Source organism: Podarcis vaucheri, assembly GCF_965113315.1.
Source record: "Podarcis vaucheri genome assembly, chromosome: 16".
NCBI classification, from domain to species: domain Eukaryota; kingdom Metazoa; phylum Chordata; class Lepidosauria; order Squamata; family Lacertidae; genus Podarcis; species Podarcis vaucheri.
The window spans coordinates 14,529,130-14,547,264 of NC_138754.1; the positions used below are offsets into that span (position 1 = coordinate 14,529,130).

Below are 18,135 nucleotides of genomic sequence, written 5' to 3' on the forward strand. Positions count from 1 at the left end.
AATCGGCTCCCACGAAACCATCCAGCCACAGCTTCCAAGCATCTGGTCAGTGTGTCCGGGGCTGAGTCGGTGTGGCCATCCATCAGCAGATAGAGCTGAGTGTCATCAGTATATTGGTGACAACCCAGCCCAAAGCTCCGAATAATCTGGGCAAGGGGGTGCATAAAGATGTTAAAAAGCATTGGGGAGAGGATTGCGCCCTGCGGCACTCCACACACCAAGGAGTGGCGCGACGACATTTCCCTCCCTAGTGCCACCCTCTGTCCCCGACCAGAGATAAAAGAGCACAGCCAGTTACGGGCTATGCCCTGTATCCCCACGTCTGCGAGGCGGTGGTCCAGAAGATCATGATCGACCATGTCAAAGGCTGCTGACAAATCTAAAAGGATCACCAGTCCTGACCCGCCTCGATCCAGCTGTCTACGGAGATCATCTGTTAGGGCAACCAGAGCCATCTCGGTCCCAAAACCAGGACGGAAACCGGACTGAAATGGATCTAAAGCCGATGTTTCCTCCAGAAACCTACCAAGCTGTTCAGCAACTGCTTTCTCAATTACCTTACCCAGATATGGAAGATTTGAAACCGGGCGGTAATTGGATAGGTGTAAGGGATCTAATGAAGTTTTCTTTAAGTTTTCATACCACTGCTTCCTTCAGTTCCCCTGGGAATGTCCCCGTGTCAAGGGACAAATTGATAATTTCAACCGGGGGGGGGGGTATAAAACATACAGAAGTTGGCTGCAAAATTAACCCTTTCACCAATAAAAATAGACCAATTCCCAATTTGGATTTTGTTGTTGTTCTGAGGACCACTAAAGCAAAGTGAAAGCAGTCACTTAGCGTGTCTAAAAAAGAAGCTGCCTTTTGTAAACTCTTTAGGCTAGTCTACTGTGGCAGCTGGCCAAGGTCTCAGCCAGATAACAGTTTTTCTATCCCTGACTATCTGACCCTTTTAACTGTAGATGCCAGGGAGTGAACCAGGGACTTTTCACTCTGCTACTCAAGGCTCTCACCAACAGATAACAATTCTGTGTGCAACTACAAGCAGGGCGCTGGGTTGTTGTTGTTTTTTGCCCATTAGAATTCCATTCCATACATAGATAAAAAAGTAAGACCTTTGTTAGTTGAAAAAATAAGCAAATAACTACAAAATTGTAAGCAAGCTTTTGCATATGCATTTCTATGGATAGACATAATTTGACCAGAAAACTGCTCCTAATACTAGATGTGTGTCAGTGTTGGCTGTAGTCACATGGAGAGTGAGGTGAATGCATTCAAGGTGTCCAGAAGTGCTTTCCCTTTTCACCATAATAAAATAATATCTTCACATTTCACAGATGAAAATAGGAATACTAGCGGATACCCAGGTTCAAACCCCCAATTTGGTTATGAGGCTCACTAGGTGACCTTAGCAATGGATAGGGAATCATGTAGATCATTTTGAGCTCCTTGCATAAATGCCTGTATGTGATAAATCAGGGCCCATGTCCGAGGCTGGCATTGTCAGGTACATGCAAAGGGTTTGCAGAGCCTCCTTGCACTGATGAAATACAGATAACACAGCTATAATTTATGTTACTGATGACATGTTACTGATAGCATTATGTAACTGATGACTGCTTTTCAGAAAGCAGTTGCTGGCCACCCAAACAGTCTAATTAAAGAGCGGAGAGGAAAACCTTTGCTCCAGAACCAAGAAAGAATAAACAACCCTGGCTTAAGTTATGTTTTGTTTTTAATATTTATTCATTTATTTTAAAAACAACTATAAGTATTCAGTTTGAAATTTATTGAAAGGTGGGCCCTTTTTTTTACATTTATGGAAAATAAAGAACACAAAGGTTGGGCGCCACCCCTAGTCCCAGCATTTACCCAGGGTCTGTGTTCCTTTGGATAAAAAGAGGCACAAGAGACTATGGTGACTATGAGATAAATGGCTTGTTCAAATAAATACAACCTGAGCCTAGGATGGAAGGGAATACAGTATTAGATCAGCAGAGTGCATCTCCCTGCTTCTCTCATAGCTTTGGCCAGCTTGAGTCTTAGAGTCATGCTCCACAGTCTCTGGATGGCAGCAGCTCCAGCCAGCAGCCAAGATGATTCTATCCTTTGTTCCTCCTCCTTATAACAATGGTGTTATGCACTAAGCAATGGTGTTATGTACTAAGGGATGCGGGTGGCGCTGTGGGTTAAACCACAGAGCCTAGGACCTGTCGATCAGGTCAGCAGTTCGAATCCCTGCGACAGGGTGAGCTCCCATTGCTCGGTCCCTGCTCCTGCCAACCTAGCAGTTTGAAAACACATCAAAGTGCAAGTAGATAAATAGGTACCACTCTGGCGGGAAGGTAAACAACGTTTCCGTGCGCGGCTTCCTTGGCCAAAAAAGTGAGATGAGCGCCGCAACCCCAGAGTCGGCCACGACTGGACCTAATGTCAGGGGTCCCTTTACCCCTTTACCTTTACCTTACTAAGCTTGGATCTTAGAACAATAGGCAAGTAGGATCCGAGACTGCAACAACTGATTGGCCTGCAGGAAAAGACCAATCAGGCTCCAGGAGGGAAGCAGAATCAGCCAATCAGATGGGACTCATTGTGTAAATAATGTATATAAAAGCCTGAGGTTTGGGGGGGCAATTCAATCACTGTTTTGTAAGCTGCAATAGAGAGCATAAAATCACTACAGAACTCAGAGTATATTTCAAATATATTTCCTTTTAATTCATTCCTCGTATTACATAGCTTTTGTTATGTTGCCTCTCTATCCCGCAACCCCTTCATAGGTCGTCTCCTTGCTTTCCTCTCCTTCTATTATTTTCTGAGAGGCGCATGAGAAGCGAGGATGTTGGGACGCACAACGCTTCTTGTGCTTGCATACTTTTTAATTTCTTAAGATTTATATACCTCGCCCTTCCTCATAAAATCTCAGGGCGCTTCACAGAATAAAACATTGCCACAAGCAAACATAACACTAATAAAATATTTATTATTGCTTTTTTAAAAATAAAACCCAACGGAATCCAGGTTGGGCTCTCCTCGGAGGTTCCCTTTCCCTCCTGAGCCAGGTAAGGCACTTGCGCCCGATCCCTTAGGCCCGCAATTTGCATAAGAGGAGGGGGCGGCGGCGAGGATGAGCGCGAGAGGCGCCAGCGAGAAGCGGCGCGAGGCGGCGCCTTCCCGGCAGGCGGCGGGGTCACGTGGGGCGGGGTGGCGGTGTTTCCTCCGACCCCGATGCGTTGCTGCTGCTGCTGCTGCCGAGGTTCCAGCGGAGCGGGTTGGGTGCGCCTGCGTGTCTCGCCTCCGCCGCCGCCTGCGAGCGCCCTTTCCTCCTGCGCCGTAGTAGTAGTATTGGGACTCAGGGGGCGGGGAGGGAGCCTGGGCCTGCCGCCTACCACCGACGGCTTCTAGGCTGGCTTCTTTCCTTCCTTGGAGGCGCCTCTTCTCCTGCTCCCGAGGGCTTGCGTGGCGGTGGTGTTCCCCCCCCCCCGCACCGTCCCCACCCAACTGGCATGGGGGACTCTCTGCCCCAGGGGGGCTTCCAGGCTGCCAACATGGACGGTGAGTGCCTTTGCCTTCTGCTTGCAACCTCCTTCTCAGTTGTGGGTCCGGGGGTGGGGGCATCTTTGCCTTTCTGCCCCAGATGTGGGGCTTCCCCACACCCGCTTTAATGGAGGGAGGAGGGGTGTGCATTCTCCTCCTCCTCCTCCTCTCCCCCCTCCACTTTGTTGTTGTTCACGTCGCAACGCATCTGGCAACACAAACGCATACTTTGCCATTAGCAAATGATGCACAACTCTCTTCCTCGTCGTCGTTGTTATTCGCTTACATTTGAAATCATTAGAATACATTGTGCCATTAGCCAATGATACAAAACCTTAACAAATACACACAGAAACACAGTTTGGTGAGTTGCAAGCAGTTATGGGTCGGATCCAGTGCTGGCCCCGCTCAGAGAAGGCCCAGTGCTTTTCCCCCCCTGGGGGTACTCAAGGGTACGCAGTACTGGTACATTTTTTTAGAAGAAGAAAATCACTGAGTAGACCTGTTGAAAATAATGGCAGTGGCTATCTTGGGTTGATTTCAGTAATTCTTAAGTATGTTTTTTTTTAAAAAAAAACACTTTCCCTCAACTGTGAAGTTCCAAATTGAGTTACAGCAATGTAATCATGCAAGTAAAACGATTTTCAGATGCAGCTATTAAAACAAAGCAATCCTGAGCAAATGTAGCAGTGTACAGAGTAAAACAAAAATGGAAGAAGAGATGGGTCCCACAAAAATGTCTTACCTGTCAAAGGCCAGGGTTAAAGGGGTGAGTTAGGAAGGAAGAGGGAAATGGTTGGTCCTCTGTTAACTAATAATAATAATTTTTATTAGTACCCCGCCCATCTGACTGGGTTGCCCCAGCCACTCTGGGTGGCTTCCAACATATATAAAAACATAATAAAACTAGGAAGGTGTGAGGTGAGATGTCTCTGCTTTGGAGGAGAGGAGGAGAAATGTTTATTGGTTTCTTAATAAACATTCCCTATGTGATGAGCAATAAATGAAATGTGTTGCTAGTACAGTATGTGAAAAGATCCACCGATCCCCAGGCATTCCTCTCCAGATGGTGGAGGTGTCAGATGCCATCCTGGTGCCTGGGCATCTTCACTTGGTTGCAAGTGGCCAATAGCCAGGTGCAAAATGAGCCTAGCGATTGGCTGATTTCAAGAGGGAGTGGTCTTTGGTTGGGGCTATTCCTCTTGCAGCAGGGGCATTCTCTGAGTTGGGATGAGAGGATGGGCATCTGAGGAGGAGGTTGGGGACGACTGACACACCATGCACACTTTGTAGGTTTCTAGGCCAATCGGGTGCCTTCCAGATGTTTTGAGCTACAACGTCCACCAGCCAGATGTGGTTCAAAACATCTGCACGGCACCGGGTTGGCCAAGCCTGCTTACAAGTTGGACCTGTGACTGGTTCCTGGAAGAAATTGCTCCTATGTGCTTCACTAATGGCTCCTTTCTGTGTTGTTTCCTACTGGTGCACTTTATCCTTTGTCTTCGACTGATAGGGCTCACAATTTCGATTTTGCTGTTGGATCTGGGGGCAGGGAGGAATTAACTTGTAATAGAGGTTTGTCTCCAAACACGGCTGGTCCCGAATGCTTTTAGTTGGTTATCCTTTCTGGATTATTTAGTGCTGGTTGATGCGCAGTGATATTTGACTTTCTGTAGTTTTGTAGTGATTATGGTTTATGTAGTATTATCAGCCTGCATGCATCTTCAGATCTCCTGTTAGAGTTCTTCTCAAATTTACCCTTCTCAAATGTACCTCAAGCTTTCACGAAGGGGGGGGCAGCTAAACTTAGGGATCCTCTCCTCATGGGGGGCACATGTGGTGTCCACCTTTCAAGCTTTTTAGGTGCCAGCTGAAGACCTTTCTACTTGCTCAGGTATTTTAGATTTTTGATGATCTTTGGAATGTTGCTGTCTTCTGTTAGTCTTTGTGGGGCGTCCTAGTGCCCATCATCAGCGTTCGAAACTTCCATTGTTCTAAGCGCAGTTTTGTGACAGGGAATTTCATTAATGCAAGCAGTTTCTGAGCTCAGGGTGCAGTATTGCGCCTAAAATTTCAGATTAAAACTACCACTGCTGGAAGGAAAGCAGGACCTTTTTCTGCCTCCCCACTTCCAGCCACTCTCTGAAGACTGGAGAAGGGACCCTCTTAATAATATTAGGTGGGCAGGGAGGGAAAGTAGGGCTTTGTTTTTTTGCAGTGTTAGGATGCGGACTAGACTATGTGAAAAATGAAGATAAAATTTTAGCTGCAGTTCATTCATTTTCAGCTTTGTATTCTTGTTATTAAAAAGCATGCCTAGACACTCCATTGTGGCGCCCATGACCTAGGTTTAACGTGCCATTTAGCTCCTAGCTTTCATATCTCAGTTTCTAACACTGGCCATCATATCTTGCTGTGCTGTGTGAGAATGTGGTCAGTGTACTCATCTGGGTTGTATCCAGCTGAGTTCTACTCCAGGTAGACTTCTTGAAATGAAGAGACCTGTCAGTCATCTCATTCATTTAAATGGACCTACTCTTGGGTGCGACTAATACAATCCAAAACTGTCAATGTTTTTGATGAATGGCAGTGATGCATGTGTTCCCTCTAACCAATTCTTATGTGCTAGGGTGGGAACAGATAAAGCTGCTCATCCTTTCCCAAATGATTCTTCCCTGTCATCATGATGCTACCTTTTAACAAATGTATGTATGTTCCCTGTGAGTTAGGCCAGGCTCAGCGATAGTGACTGGCTGAAGTTTGCCCACCTGAGTGTAGATTTGAACCTGAGGAATCCCCCCCCCCCAGCCCTAGTCTGCCACTCTAAAGTACTCTGCCCTACTGGTTCTATGCTGCAACAAATTCTGACAGTTGCATAAAATGAAAAAACTGTTCCTTTTCTTGGTCTTTTACCTCTTGCACCTGCGTCCCTCCAGGTGTTTGTTGGACTCACAACTCCCATCAGCTCCTGCTAGCATGGCCATTGATCAGGGATGATCAATTGATTTATTAAAAAAATACACTGTTTATAATAAAAAAAATTGGGGAGGAGCTTGCCTTAACAATGGAAGATGCAGTCCAACATCTGGAGGGTGATGGGTTCCCCAGACCCTGCCTTAGGCAGTGGGGAGAAACAACAATGTACACTTTCATAATTTCAAAAAGAAACATCAAATTACAAAAACTGCACCATTTATTAAAACTCTGCTGTTTGTTTAGAGATGGGGACTCTCTGGACCACCGGATGTTGTTGGACTCCCACCAACCTCAGCTGACACGGGCGTTGCACATGGGTTATGGGAGTTGTAGTTCACCAATATCTGGAGGGCCACAGGGTTCCTTGTCACTGCCTTAGTTTATGTTCCTGAATCACAGAGGTGATGGCTCTGCCAACCATGGTGAGAAAAATAAATGTGCTAGGGCTGCGAGAAGCTGTTGTTTGGTCCTGTTAGCTTTGTGTTGAGGCATTGATTGATTCCATGTATATCCTACTGTTCCTGATGAACCATGATAAGCCAGCAACCCTGGGTTATTGTGATGTATGAACATAGCTGCTGCTTTAGTTAGCTTGTCCAACACCACCATCTACCCCAGGGAGCGGGAAGCCGGATTTTGACCTGCAGGCCAAATTTTTATCTCACATACCCTTCATGGGCTGAATCTGACATCACAATGACATCAGGCGGTGATCAATGATCCCCAGGACATCAAAGCACCGCATGACACTTTTAAAGAGGTGGCTGCTGCTGGGGATCTTATGCATCTCTTCCTGGAGCCGCCAAGGCATGAAGTCTGCATGCAACTCCTTGGGCCATGGGCTACTATCCTATGTATCCTATCTGAAACTCTTTTCACCAGCCCCACGTGTGCAGGTGGCGGTGTTGTAGTTAATGCAGTGGTGAAGACAGTTGCTAGCATATAAACTAAGCAACAGGCTCTGGGGCTCTCCCGCAAAGCACTAAGCAGTTTGGCATGGTGCTGTTTTTTAGAATGCAAGCCAATGAGAAGGATTTGTTTTGGGGAAAAGCAAAACTCCGTCAGGACAGGAAGTGCTTCATCTTCTGGCCTCTCCATGTCTCTGAGTCGCAGGGCAAGATAACTGGGACCTGTTCCAAAATGGGCAGGCCTAGCTACAGCCTAGCTCCGAAGGCCCAAATGCCTATACCCTTATTCCTGTGCCTCAAAAGAAAAGAATGGGCAGAATTTCTGGCTTAGTTTTCCTTGTGCACCTTGACAAGGCTATGCCAGTGACCAGCCCTGACAAGCAGGGACACTGTGTCCCTCCATTTGTGGCTGGACCAAAGCTCCCAGCATCATCTGTCATTGCCCTTGCTGGCTGGGGCTGGTGTAGTGCAACATCTGTGGGCACCAGGCTCTTTATCTTTCCTCTAAGCCTGACCATACCTTATTTACACTGTTTGTGTGGATAAAGTGGATGGGAGCTACGAAACACATTTGCCACTCTGAGCTCTTTGGGATGAAAATACAGTGGTACCTCCAGTTGCGGATGGGATCCGTTCCAGAGCTCCGGTTGGATCCCGAGGTTTCTGCAACCGGAGGGACCGCTTCTGCGCCTGTGCGCAGTGCAGTAGAGTGCTTCTGCGCATGCGGGCATGGTGAAACACTTCCGGGTTTGCCGCTTTCACAACCCGAAGTTTACATTACTCGAGGGTAACATAAGCCGAGGTGCTACTGTAATGAAATAGCTGGTGGTGAAGACAAATACAAGCTCGTGGTTGTGGAGCTTGTACAGTTTGCATTTCTGTGACCAGCGTGAAATCAGAGCTTGCTTGCTTCCATCTAGAATTAGGTGTCATTCAGTGTTAGAAGCTCAGATATCCAATTGCCAAATGGCACCTTAAACCTAGCTTACAGAATGTCTAGGCACCATTTTCCCCACATTGATGGTGGTTGTTGTCCATTTCATTTCTGTACCACTTTATATTTTAAAGAACAAATCTCAGTTTACAACACATTAAGACATCAAATAAAACAATGCAGAGTAAAACAAATCCAAGCTTCAAGGGAAATATTTCAGATCCTTCTCTAAGGGACATTTTACTTTCCCCAGTCGCCATCCTGGCATTCAGAGATCTCTACATGGTCGCAATTAGACCTGTGCCAGATGCAAAACGCGCTGGCGCCTAGCTAATTTTGAACACGGTGTCATTGCAAAGGGGTATGTGCATATATATGCTGGAGTTCATTGGAAGCTCATGGGAACAGCTTCTCTGAAAGACCCTCAGCCAGGGAATTGGTTCAAATCTGTGGTTCTTGCTTAGTGTGCAAGGGTAGTGGTAGGAGTGGGACAAATCCCTACATTCTCCAGCAGAACCTCTGTCCTCTACCTTGGGGGATGGAATGTAGGGCTCTGGCAGAGCACATACTTTGCATGAAAAATGTCCCAAGTCTAGCCGCCCACCGACATCTCAAGGCAGCAGGATTAAGTAAAACAAACTCACAGCCAATCTGTGTGGACAATGCTGAAGCAAATGGGTCAGTGCTCTGATATGCTATAAGGCAGCTTCCTATGTTCCTATTTGGGAAGAGCTGTTGCTCAGTGGTCGTGCATGTGCTTTGCATACAGAAGGTCAATCACCGGGAATCACTGGCACCATGCAGGGATTACATGGGGGGGGCGAACAATGTGGAGAAGAAAGTTTTTGAAAAGCATAATTGCAGTGCAGAAGTCGAGCTACTCTGCGTATTCTGGATTCTGCGTACTCTGGATTCTGACTGTCTAGGTGTAGAGACCCTGCTAAAGGTATGTGGTGGAAACTCGGTCTCTCTCTTCTCCTTTTTTTACAAATAGCGATGTCCCAGATGTGGTTTTTCTGGCTGTAATCTGCATTTTGTAGACAAATAAGATCTGACTGACAATTTCTAGAATTGTAGAGTTGAAAGGGACCACGAGAGTAATCTTTTGTAATTCATGAGTCTTTTGCCCAATGTGGGGCTTGAACCCACAACCCTGAGATTAAGAGTCTCGCGCTCTCTACCAGCTGAGATATGGACAATAATGGGGTGAGGGGGCTGCACCATTGTGCCCACAAACATGCTCCTCTCACATCTGCACATTTGATGTGCATTAGAAGGAGTTCTATGTAGTTGCACTGATGCATGTATGGAGCTTCGTGTGGGATGGGGCCCTGATTGGGCAAGGCTCTCTCCTCAGGAGCTCTGCGCACTCAAAGCAAATCGGCACATATATAGAATGTGTGTGCATCAGGTCTGTATGTTAAAACTCAATAAGAAATGTTTTGGAGGGAAATATGTACTTAATGTCAAATGCATGGAATTGAGGGAGAGGGATGGTGGGAGGGGCTAGCTCACAGGGCCCCCCCACAACCCCCCTCTGCACATTCTTTGAAGTCTCCCTTGCGAGTCCAGATTTGCATATATGAGTTTGGCAAGGAAGTTGTTCCAGGCCATAAACCAGGATTCTTAGGTAATAGGAACAGGGAAGGTCCATCTTTGCCTGTAACTGGGAAGAGCCAATAGCCAGATTGGCAGTACTGTTCTTTGTTGGGCAACGGTCCGTCTGGCTGCAAGGCAGCTCTTTAAGGAGGGCCTATATGGCACGGGGAGAGCCTAGCCCTAGACCTAAAGTGGGTGGTGTGCCAGGAGAGGATGGGAAGATTCAAGGACAATCAAAGAAACATTTAAGCATTTCAGTATAATATAGTTTTTTGTTTTCCAGTGTATTTCTTATCAACAAAAAAAAACCTGATGTGCCTCAAGCCAGCTTTTGCTCAAAAAAAAGTTTGAGAACCACTTGCCTAGACTTTGCATGTAAGTTCAGTCTCCTGGCGCTTGGCTCTCAGGTAGCAGAGCTATTGAATTACAGGATGGAACCTGCTCCCACAAGTTGTGGCAATGGCCACCCAGCTGGATGGCTTTGTACGAGAATTAGACAACATGAACTTGGAGGATAAAGGTATCATTGGCCACCAGCCACAATGGCTGTGATCTTTGCTGTTGGAGGCACTTGGCCACTGGACACCAGTTGCTGGGAATGGCAGGTGGGGAGAGCACTGTTGCATTTGGGTCCTGCTTATGGGTTTGCCATCGTGGGGATCCAGTAGGCCCCTGTGAGAACAGGATGCTGGACTAGGTGGGCCCCCTTTGAACCTGGTCCAGTAGACGTTGATATGCACCACCACCAGTCAGCCTGTCCCGGGGAGATTTTAAAATGCTGGGGGTCGGCAGCGAACTCTTCGCTCCCGACCCCCAGCATTTTAAAACGCTGTTCCGAAGGGGGGGGCAGGAAGACCTGCCCCAGCCGCCCCGCTTCGGAACGCTGTTCCGAAGAGGGACGGGGGGGGGGCGGGAACACCTTCTGAAGGCGGGCAGGGGGCGAAAGTCTTTGTCCCCCCTGCCTGCCTTCCCAGGGGCTTTTAAATCGCCCCTGACAGCGGAGAAGTCCTCCGCTGTCCGGGGCGATTTTAAAATGCCGCCCGCCAGCATTTTAAGATCGCCCGGACAGCGGAGAAGTCCTCCGCTGTCCCGGGGTTTTTTTAAATGCTGGGGGTGGGAAGAAAAGCCCTTGTCCCCCCCCCCCCCCAGCCTTCAGAAGAGGCCCGGGGACAGCGGAGTCTGAAGGCGGTTTCCCTAGGAAGGCATTAATTGATTTTCAATGCATTCCTATGGGAAACCGTGCATCGCAAGACGAAAAACTCGCAAGACGAAGAGACTTGCGGAACGAATTAATTTCGTCTTGCGAGGCACCACTGTAGTGATGTATGGAAGTGAGAGCTGGACCGTAAAGAAGGCTGATCGCCGAAGAATTGATGCTTTTGAATTATGGTGCTGGAGGAGACTCTTGAGAGTCCCATGGACTGCAAGAAGATCAAATCTCTCCATTCTTAAGGAAATCAGCCCTGAGTGCTCCCTGGAAGGACAGATCGTGAAGCTGAGGCTCAAATACTTTGGCCACCTCATGAGAAGAGAAGACTCCCTGGAAAAGACCCTGATGTTGGGAAGGATGGAGGGCACAAGGAGAAGGGGACGACAGAGGATGAGATGGTTGGACAGTGTTCTCGAAGTTACCAGCATGAGTTTGACCAAACTGCGGGAGGCAGTGGAAGACAGGAGCGCCTGGCGTGCTCTGGTCCATGGGGTCACAAAGAGTCGGACACGACTAAATGACTAAACAACAAGCAGCAGCTTTTTTGGGTAGACTGTCTTGGGTCCGCTATCTCTCTCTCCTTTCTGATAAATGACACAATAACTCCTTGCAGATCATAGAAACTGTTTGCAAAGTGGTAGTCAGTGGGAGACCCTCTGAGCATATGCAGTGAAAGCCCATCAGTAGGACTTCCAGATCATAGTATGGATCATGAGGTAGATTTGAATCCTGGCACCTTCTATTTCCTTACCTAAAAAAAAGTTTAGTCACTCTTTCTCCATGTACACTCATTTACACACACCTGCATGCACCTTTCTTTTTTTAAAAAAGAGAATAATATAGAATTATGGCGTTTCTACAATTCATTTGCATTCCATATCCCTTAGGCAAGAAATTCTCTCTTTTTTTCCCTTTTCTCTTGTAAGATCGAGCCCGGTCCCCGATTCTTAAAGCTTGCGTTTTCTGTCAGCATTTGGGTATCTGGAAATGTGTCTCTCTCAAACTTCCTCTTTTTGGGGCCCGAAACAAAGAACATTATGTGTCTGTTTTTGAAACTCAATTTTCCTTGGGGCGGGGGGCTGTCTCAGCTTCTGCATTGTGTGTTATGCCTGTGTGTTGTTGTTCAGTTTTGTTTTCCTAAGGGGAAACTGTGTAAGGTCTCATTCAGCAGAAACCCCAACTGTGTGTTTTGTGGCACCTTAAAAAAGACTGAAGCAGATTTGCTGTGGCATCAGGTGGCGCAAGAGCCAGTGTGGTTAGGAGTGTCTGACCAGGGCTGGGGAGGGTAGGTTCAGAAGCCATGGGTTGGCTCCGCTATCAATCTTATGCAGACGAGATCCATTGAAGTCAATAGACGTGACTAGCATAGGCTCATTGCATTGGGTCTATGCTGAGTAGAACTTAGTTGGATTCAATCCCATGTAGCCATGAAGCTCTCCTGCTGGGTGACTTAGTGTGTGTGTGTGTGTGTGTGTGTGTGTGTGTGTGTGTAAGAACCTTTTTCACCCCAAGGGCCGCATTCCTTTCTGGATAACTTTCCTGGAGCCACACACAGTGTTTGAAATTAGCGGGTGCATTTTGCACCTGATTATCAGCCACTTAGGGATGCGGGTGGCACTGTGGGTGGTTTGAATCCCCATGATGGGGTGAGCTCCCTTTTCTTGGTCCCTGCTCCTGCCAACCTAGCAGTTCGAAAGCACGTCAAAGTGCAAGTAGATAAATAGGTACCGCTCCGGTGGGAAGGTAAACGGCGTTTCTGTGCGCTGCTCTGGTTCGCCAGAAGCGGCTTAGTCATGCTGGCCACATGACCCAGAAGCTGTACACCGGCTCCCTCGGCCAATAAAGCGAGATGAGCGCCGCAACCCCAGTCGGCCATGACTGGACCTAATGGTCAGGGGTTCCTTTACCTTTTTATCAGCCACTTGTGACCAAGTGGAGATGGCTGGGCGCCAGGCTGGTTGGTGCCTGACATCTCCACCCTCTGGACGTGCATGTTTAGGGATCCTTGGATCTTGACTGCTTTCACAGCACCAGCAACACATCCTGTAGAACTCTATCCATTATAGTTTAGCTGCACAATCAGATAAAATCAGGAACCAAAATGCCTTTTTTTGTGCAGCCTGAGCAGGAGCAGTGAACAACGTTGTAGTTCATTGTTGTAGCTTGTCTTCACTTCCCCCACCCCACTGCCCTGCTCGCAATTTCGAAGAATATTCTTATGTTATGAATGGTCCACGTCACCATTAAGAAAAATAGATATGTGCACTGTCCCTGGATCAAGTGACTTTCAGTGGGTACAACCCATAGCGGTTCAGTGCTGGAAGCCGGTTTTGGACTACAATTCCCATCATCCCTGACTACTGGTCCTGCTAGCTAGGGAAGATGGGAGTTGTAGTCCAACAACACCAGGAGTCCCAAGTTTGGGGAAACCCTGGTCTGAAGGCACATGAGGCTGTACCACTTCGCTGAAGCTAAGCAGGTATGGGTCTGGTCTGCACTTGGGTTTTCAACTGTTTGGAAACCCCATTTGTGCTTCGCTCTGAGTTGCACGATGGGAGAAAGTTGCCTGGCATGCAGTGATGGGTTACATTCCTTGTCCTTATTTGAACTGGCGACATATCAGCATGAGAAGAAAGAAGAAATACCAGACCATTCAGTCACGTTTTCTTGAGACTTGCACAGCTCAGATTTGTATTTCCAATTTATATGGTCAGAAATAGACCTTAACCCAGGCCCCCCCTTCCCTTTTTAACTTTTCCCTATTTTTCTTTATGTTGCTTTGGTTGCGTTATCTTTCGTAAAGTGACAAATGTGGCGAATTCATGGAGGATAAGACTGTCAGCGGGTACTAGCCAAAATGACCAAGTTCTGCCTCCATGCGGAAGGCAGTACTCCTCTGAGTAAGACTGAGTGGAAACGCAAGTGGGGAGAGCGGCTCTTGCCCCCAGGTCTTCTTGGTTGGCCTCTGAGCCTGGTCCAGCAGTGCCCTCTTTTTATGATCGGAAACCAAGGAAATAGAACAAAATGTAACTGCAAGAAATGTATTTTGAATATTCAGGAACTATGCTCTACATGTTCCGTTTGGATTGTTGATATAAACATCTACACCATATATCTTAAGCACGTGACTTCTCCCAAAGAATCCTGGGAATTGTAGTTTAGCCTCATACCCAACACCCGTAACAGACTACAGTTCCCAGGAAGCCATGTGCTTTAAACGTACGGTTTCAGGTGGGTTTCAGGTTGAGAGAAAGAGAGAGACTTGACTTGCCCTCACCAATCCAGAGGCTCACAGCTGGGCAGGGCAACTGCATTTGGATTTTCTATGCTTAAAGCCCCAGCTGCCTTGCTCTGTAGTTCTGCACACTTGTGCGTCAATCAGTATAGCTGAGATTGTGTTTAAAAAGAGAGATAAATTAATGTTCTATGTCTAGGTTTTATTTAAACTTTGCACCCGGTAGAGCCAGTTTTTCCAGCTGCAGCAAAACATTGCAAAGGTGTGCATGAGAGCTTAGTTTAGCACCCTTAATTTTTACTATTTTGCTAGACACAGGCTGGTAGTTTTATCTGGCCGCCTTGCTGTCACCTGAGACATTGGCAGCCATTGCCCAGCCTCTTCCAAGCCTGCCTTTGAAGCCATAAGGACTAGAAACTTGTGTGTGCATGCATTTTCTCTCTCTCTCTCTTTAAATCCAGGAAGCTTAGTTCAGCACCCTTTTACCACCTTCAGAGCGTTTTTTTTCTGTGCTGCAGGGTAACCACAGCCTCTGGTAGGGCAGTCCAGCCTTTTGATCTTTTTCTTCTTGGCGTTACTTAACATTAGCAGTTTTAGCTTCCGTTTCACATAGGGGAGGCCCACATTTGTATCCTGGCCTCTGGTTGTTGTGTGCGTGCAAGCGAGCCTGCAGTTCCATGACACAGAGGCCTGCCTCCCACCTTTTTCTCTTTTCTTTCTATCGCTCTCTGCTGGTGGCTGCGATGGACCATTGGGGAGGAAGTCTTTATTCTAGAAGAAAGAAAGAGAAAAAGCATGCTTGAAAGTCTTCCACCTATTAGGCCGGACCTCCTGACATGCACTAAACAAAAAGGGGTGGGGAAACCTCTCTGGCCTGGAGGCTGAATGTGGTTCAATATGCCTCCCTTCTGGGCTTGAGACTCTTCCCCAGCCTGTGGCCTTCACTTGCCCTGGTCTTTGCCCTCCTCCAGAACTTGTGTCTGTCTGAAATGTGTCCTAGACCTGTGTCTTGCTTGCCTGGGTGGAGAGAAGTGTGGGTGCTGACCTCTCGGCTTTGGCGTGGCTGGAATATAGCTGGAATTGTGCCTTCCATATATATTTCTCTGCCCGCCACTGGGATGTGGCCCCTGGAAGGCTGCTTGCAAAGGAATTTGGCCCTTGGGCTGTAGAGGTTTTCCCTGCCCTAGGAGGTTTGGGGCTCTGGTAGTTTGGGCTCTGGCAAGGGACCCCTCAGTTAAACCCAACTCCATAAATACTAAGCACAAGGTGTTCCAGATTTACTTTGCCAAAGTACAGAAGGTACAGGCTTTAATCAGACCTTGTGAAATAAACATAAGAACTCTTATTTTCATCTTGAAGAGCAGGAGAAAAACACTTAAAAGTGGTGGCTTGGTAGCTGTTCGTTGGAACTCACAGGGGAGATTTTTAGCGAGAAATTGCAGGGAAACAGCTTGTTAACACAGCCAACTGTTGCTATGTTGTACAGAAGTTTCTTTTGGAAAACTGGGAAAGATTAGACGAAACTGATCCCTCATTCAGACATCTCAAAAAAAGTCGCTGCGACTTAACTCGTTCCATTTGTACCTGTTTGAGTGGAGCCGTGGGTTTCTGAGTATGTGCAGAGTTCCTTGCAGAAAGGAGGTTCTGCAAGGGGGGTATAAGGCAGGAATGGGGGAGCCTGTGGCCTTCTGGATGTTGTTGTACTCCCAAGTCCCATCAGCCCCAGCTAGCATGGCCAGTGATCATAGGAATTGTAGTCTAGCAACAACTTCCACCCCCATTGTAAGTCCTTGCAGGGCCTTGAGTCACCTGATTTGAATGGCTCCAATGGTGTTTCACATACTTATATGAATTTGAGATCAGTAAAAGCCTGCCTCCTTCCTTGGAGAAGAGTGTGGTATCAACCAGTGACAAAATCTGTGAAATTAAATATTGTAAGGAGCCAATCAGAAATTTACTTAAAAGTAATCTAACCTAGAGGGTTCCCTTCTAAATGGTTCTGAACATATACTACAGAATAACAAGCCACTTCAGACCAGTTGGCCTATTGTAAAAAAAGAGAGGATGAAACTAGATTAGACATAAAAACCTAAGGTATCTGTTCTCTGTCTTGGAAGCTTTGTGTGGAAGTTCCAGCTCCCAAACACGCTTTTGTGATCTTCAGCCAGTCCAGACTAGAGACCCATTTCTGACTGCCAACCAGACCATCTTTCACATTTTCACTTTTGATTTAAACTTAATAGTACCAGGCAGTGTCTTGCCACACTGAGGTATTGGCACGCTAACAAGTGAAGCTGTATTCCAAGTATTGTTAGTCAGACTTCGGAACACTTTTAATAGTTGTATCCTCTTTTGATTCCTGATTCCTTCAGTGAAGGATATGGTAGACATTAAGCAAGAGGGCAAGTCATGCTCAGTTCTTTTTTAAATAAATTTTATTAAAAGATTTTCCTGGTTTACAAAAGTACATGCATTGTCTCTTTTTTCAGGTTGTAGAGTCTCTTTGTTACAGATCAGTTACATTTGATATGAGACGTTAGTGTTGTATGCGGTATAAGGTTGGGGAAGGGGGGGTGAAACATTCTTTTACATTGTGTACGTGTGGGGTTTTGTGTCAGCATCAACTGGGTAGGTTCTCTTCCTATTCGCTTATTACATTTCCTCAGTAGTGAAGTCATGCTCACTTTTACAATGGTTGCGTTTCTTAATCAGAAAGCCTTTCTGTCACTTTCTCGCTTTCCATAACTTTCACCACCTCCTTTCTCATTTCTTCTCTATTTAGCTACTTCTACTTTTTCTCCTGCGTCGCTAGTCTTGCCTCCCCCTCTCAGTTTCCACCTTCTCTTTGCTCTTGCCTTCTTTCGCCATCTTTTCTATCACCAGGTATCTTCCTGTTGCCTCTTTCTCTCTTGCTCATCCCTTCTTCCACATTCTCCTTACCTTCTCAAAACACTTTTTGCCCTTTATTTTTCTTGCCTTTTTCTACTTCCTTTCACCTGTGGGTATTCCTGTCTCTCTTCTCCCTTTCCTTTCTACTCTGCTTACTTTCCTCCCCCGTGTCACCTTCTCTGCCAGTTCAGTTTACCACTCTGTGGACTCTTGCCCCCCCCCCCTTGTCAACTTTCCGGATGAATAGGATTTCTGGGAAAGGTTCATCACCCTCAGAATACAGGTGGCAGCTGTACTTTGTTTCCCCTTTATCGGATGATGGGAAAATTCTTCAGATTCTCACATACTGGTGTGTGTGTGTGTGTGTGTGTGTGTGTGTGTGTGTTGGGGGAACCACAATTGTGGGAGAGTTAATTCCCCCCTCCCCAGACTAAAATTAGGTTTGGGGAGAATCTGTTGACTACAACGCGGTCGCCAGTGTGGTGTCAGGTGGCGCCCTTTCAGTCTTTCTCTTGGTGCTCCAAAGCCTCTGAGCATGCACACGGACACACACATGGTATTGTTGACCCTTGGCCATAAGGTAGCGAGCACAGTTGCTTTTTAAAGGGGTAAGAAAGGTCCACAGGCCTTAAGCAGGAAGCTGGAAAAGTGACTCTCTTCCCCACTTCCTCTTTCAGCTCTATGTGCTTTTCGAGGTTCAGTGTAAGTCAGCCGGATCCAACTTTTACCCTGATCTCTTGGAAGCATGAAGTGCACGCGTATCTTTTCTTTCCCGTGTTTCGGGAGAAGAGACGCAAAGGGGGTAGCAGCACCCACAGCGCTCGCTTGAAAATCAGAGTGCGCCGAC

General features: G+C 47.0%; 1 protein-coding gene across 1 annotated transcript in view; it reads left to right on the top strand.

The window, feature by feature from the left end:
- Positions 1 to 3,212: 3,212 nt before the first annotated feature.
- RELA (RELA proto-oncogene, NF-kB subunit) overlaps positions 3,213 to 18,135 on the top strand; it is a 30,315-nt gene continuing 15,392 nt past the window's right edge. Inside the window, exon 1 of the mRNA XM_082202789.1 lies at positions 3,213 to 3,555. Within this exon, the coding sequence (XP_082058915.1) occupies positions 3,507 to 3,555 (49 nt within the window). The 5' untranslated portion in view covers positions 3,213 to 3,506. The remainder of the gene's footprint in view (positions 3,556 to 18,135) is intronic.